The 3152-nt window shown below is 46.6% G+C and overlaps 1 protein-coding gene across 1 annotated transcript; it reads left to right on the top strand.

The window, feature by feature from the left end:
- Nucleotides 1-324: 324 nt before the first annotated feature.
- LOC135509181 (transcription termination factor 2, mitochondrial-like) lies at nucleotides 325-2326 on the top strand. The gene is made up of 2 exons (XM_064929617.1): nucleotides 325-364; nucleotides 789-2326. The coding sequence occupies exon 2, from the start codon at nucleotides 800-802 to the stop codon at nucleotides 1943-1945; it is 1146 nt and encodes a 381-aa protein (XP_064785689.1). The 5' UTR covers nucleotides 325-364; nucleotides 789-799; the 3' UTR covers nucleotides 1946-2326.
- Nucleotides 2327-3152: the final 826 nt, after the last annotated feature.

Raw genomic sequence — 3152 nt, 5'->3', positions numbered from 1 at the left:
GGAATGAAAAGATAAGAAGATAAGAGAAGGATACTGGGGGTTGTTACTGCTCTGCTTCCTACAAGCAAGTTTAGTCAGAAGCAGAAGAAAAGCATTGCTACATTACATCTCTTCTGTGATCTATATGATCTATGTAAACTTAGTTTAGTATCCATTTTAAGCTGGAATAGTTTTAGTCTGCCTTTCAGTGGCTGGAGTGATGAGTTTAGATTTTTGCATAGTGTCAGCTGTGCATTACCGTTTTTGTACACTTAGTTGCGCTGTGGTACATCTGCAGCTAGTACCACACAGCCATACACCAAAGAAGCATAGTTCAGTTTCATAACGAAACGTCACATCCGCTGAACGCTGCTAACAAACTCAGGTACTGTGATGTACTTCTCTTTTGTTTCTGTTTGGAAAGTACAAGGGAAATAAATGAACATGCATTTTAATTGAATCAGTTGTCAGTTTGCAATAGTTTTGTCTTCCCAGCATCGTCGGATATCATCACAATTGTTCCTGCTTGCCTTTAACAACCTATCATAGCTGTCAAGGCAGCTAGCTAATTTAGCTAACCTTAGCTAGATGACTAACTCAGACATTGACAGACCAACGTTATGACCATATGACTGATGTGATATTTGTACAATTCTTCATTATTACTAAGTTGTTAAGTGCTTAGTTTATGTTCCCTTTGTTTTGATTCACAAAAAAATATATGTTTTGTATTTTTATAGTCAAGAGTCTGTAGCAAGCTATCTAGAAAAGGAAAGGTCATATTACTATTTTTGTTATATCACCCCTAGGTCAGACCTGCATGGTCTGTGACTGTGCACCCATGTTGCGATTTGTCACAACGTTGCTATGCCGCCACTGTCAGCGGATTCAACGTCTCCCCCCTCTCAGGGCCTTCTCAAACCCGGGAGGCACAGCAGAGAACCAGGTGACCGTGGAAGCCCTCTATGACCTTTCTGTGGACATCCAGAAGATCCGCCAGCTCAAGGGCTGGGTCCTGCATCAGAGCCCTGCCTATGTGAGTGAGACAGCCAGCCTGCTGCGGGACATGGGAGCAGAGGGGCCCATGATTGCCCGGGTCCTGGAGCTCTACCCCGAGGCGGTCCTCTGCAGCCCGGAGCAGCAGCAGGCCCAGAGGGAGCTGTGGAGGTCCATCTGCCCCAGAGAGAGAGACCTAGTGGGCATCATTGAGAAGTTTCCCGCCTCCTTCTTTACCTCCAGTCACCACGCCAACCAGAGGGCCAACATCGACTTTTTCCAGAGTTTACACCTAAACAAGCGCATTGTCACCAAGCTGATGGCCAGCGCCCCCCAGAGTTTCAGCTGCCCCGTGGGGCAGAACAAGGAGATGGTCTGCACCCTGCAGCAGGCCTATCTGGAGCTGGGGGGCGACGCAGCTAACATGAAGATCTGGCTGCAGAAGCTGCTCAGTCAGAACCCCTTTGTCCTCCTCAAGCCCCCGGAGGTGCTGAGGGACAACCTGCTGTTCCTCAGAGACCGGGGTTTCACCACCTCAGAGCTCCTCCGCCTCCTCTCCAAACTCAGGGGGTTTGTTGTCGAGCTCAACCCGGACAGCATGCGCCACACCCTGGCCTACTCGCAGGAGACCCTGGGCTGCTCAGAGGCTGAGCTCCGGGACATGGTCCTCAACTGCCCAGCCTTGCTTTACTACCCTGAGGTCATCCTGGCTGAACGCTTCGAGGGCCTGCTCAGAGCTGGAGTCACTATGGCTCAGATTACACAGACTCCGACCGTTCTGGAGCTGACCACACAGATTGTAAGTTACCGGATCCAAACACTGCGGTCATATGGCTATGATGTACGGACAGGCAGCCTACAGGCCCTCAACGGCACTAAGAAGGACTTTGAGATGAGTTCTGGTAAACTGCAGCTGCGACGGGAAAGACCACTCTTCAACCCTGTTGCCCCGTTAAAGGGTGATGATTGATCTTGATTTCATGGTTTAAAATGCAGAACATTCTTATATCACCATAGGGAGAACTTGAATCAGGATTTTCTTTCAGCTGAATGGTATTACTTAGTTTAGGAGACGAGCTTGCCTTGAAAGTAGTCTTGCACAGCAGACAATTCCTCCCCAAAGGCATTTAGCCTGGAGATAAGGTTACCTTGAAAGAGGCAACGCATCATTTTATCTGTGCAATATTTAAATACTATTAGAATAACAATAATATTTGGATATTATGAGGCAATGTTGAATACGTGTTAAACAGATGTTTTGCTGTGTGTTGGGAATTGCCTGTGTATTGAAGCCAATATGTGTCAAAATAACCCCCTTAAAACATCCTAATAAAACTAGGTCTAACACACACTGTCATGTCTGATTTGTCATGGGTATAGAACTGATATTGATCTTTCAAATGTAGCTACCAACTTGGCTTGTATTGAGAACTGAAGTGGAGTTGCATTGAATATGTGCAGAAACTGATTTGGTCAGTTTTTACCTGCCTTACACCAGCCCTGGTTTTAGATTAGTGCGCAAGTTAATTCAGGGTAAAAATCACTATGCGGCCTTGCTGAGCATATAGGCCTACCCCAAATACTGTACTGTAAGCTTATTTTAAAGGCCTTGCTGAGAATTTAAAGCCTGCTGGAGCCCTTGAAACATGCTCAGAGTGCTTTTTAATGGGGAATGAGCAGCACAGCTAACAAAGTCATGACTTTATGCTTCAAGGTTTCTAGCTCACTGCCAACCAACAAACTTTGGCAGCATCTGAACCAGCACCCTATTGCCTATAGAGAACTACTTTTGACCAGAGCCCTAGTGAATAGGGTGCCATTTCAGATGCTTCTATAGTCTGACCAGAGCCCTAGTGAATAGGGTGCCATTTCAGATGCTTCTATAGTCTGACCAGAGCCCTAGTGAATTGGGGCCATTTCAGATGCTTCTATAGTCTGACCAGAGCCCTAGTGAATTGGGGCCATTTCAGACGCTTCTATAGTCTGACCAGAGCTCTAGTGAATTGGGGCCATTTCAGACGCTTCTATAGTCTGACCAGAGCCCTAGTGAATTGGGGCCATTTCAGATGCGTCTATAGTCTGACCAGAGCCCTAGTGAATTGGGTGCCATTTCAGATTCTTCTATAGTCTGACCAGAGCCCTAGTGAATAGGGTGCCATTTCAGATGCGTCTATAGT

This window comes from Oncorhynchus masou, chromosome 22 (genome assembly GCF_036934945.1).
Source record: "Oncorhynchus masou masou isolate Uvic2021 chromosome 22, UVic_Omas_1.1, whole genome shotgun sequence".
Lineage (NCBI taxonomy): Eukaryota > Metazoa > Chordata > Actinopteri > Salmoniformes > Salmonidae > Oncorhynchus > Oncorhynchus masou.
Note: the sequence above shows the minus strand (reverse complement) of the source record. Positions and strands in the feature narration are given on the sequence as shown.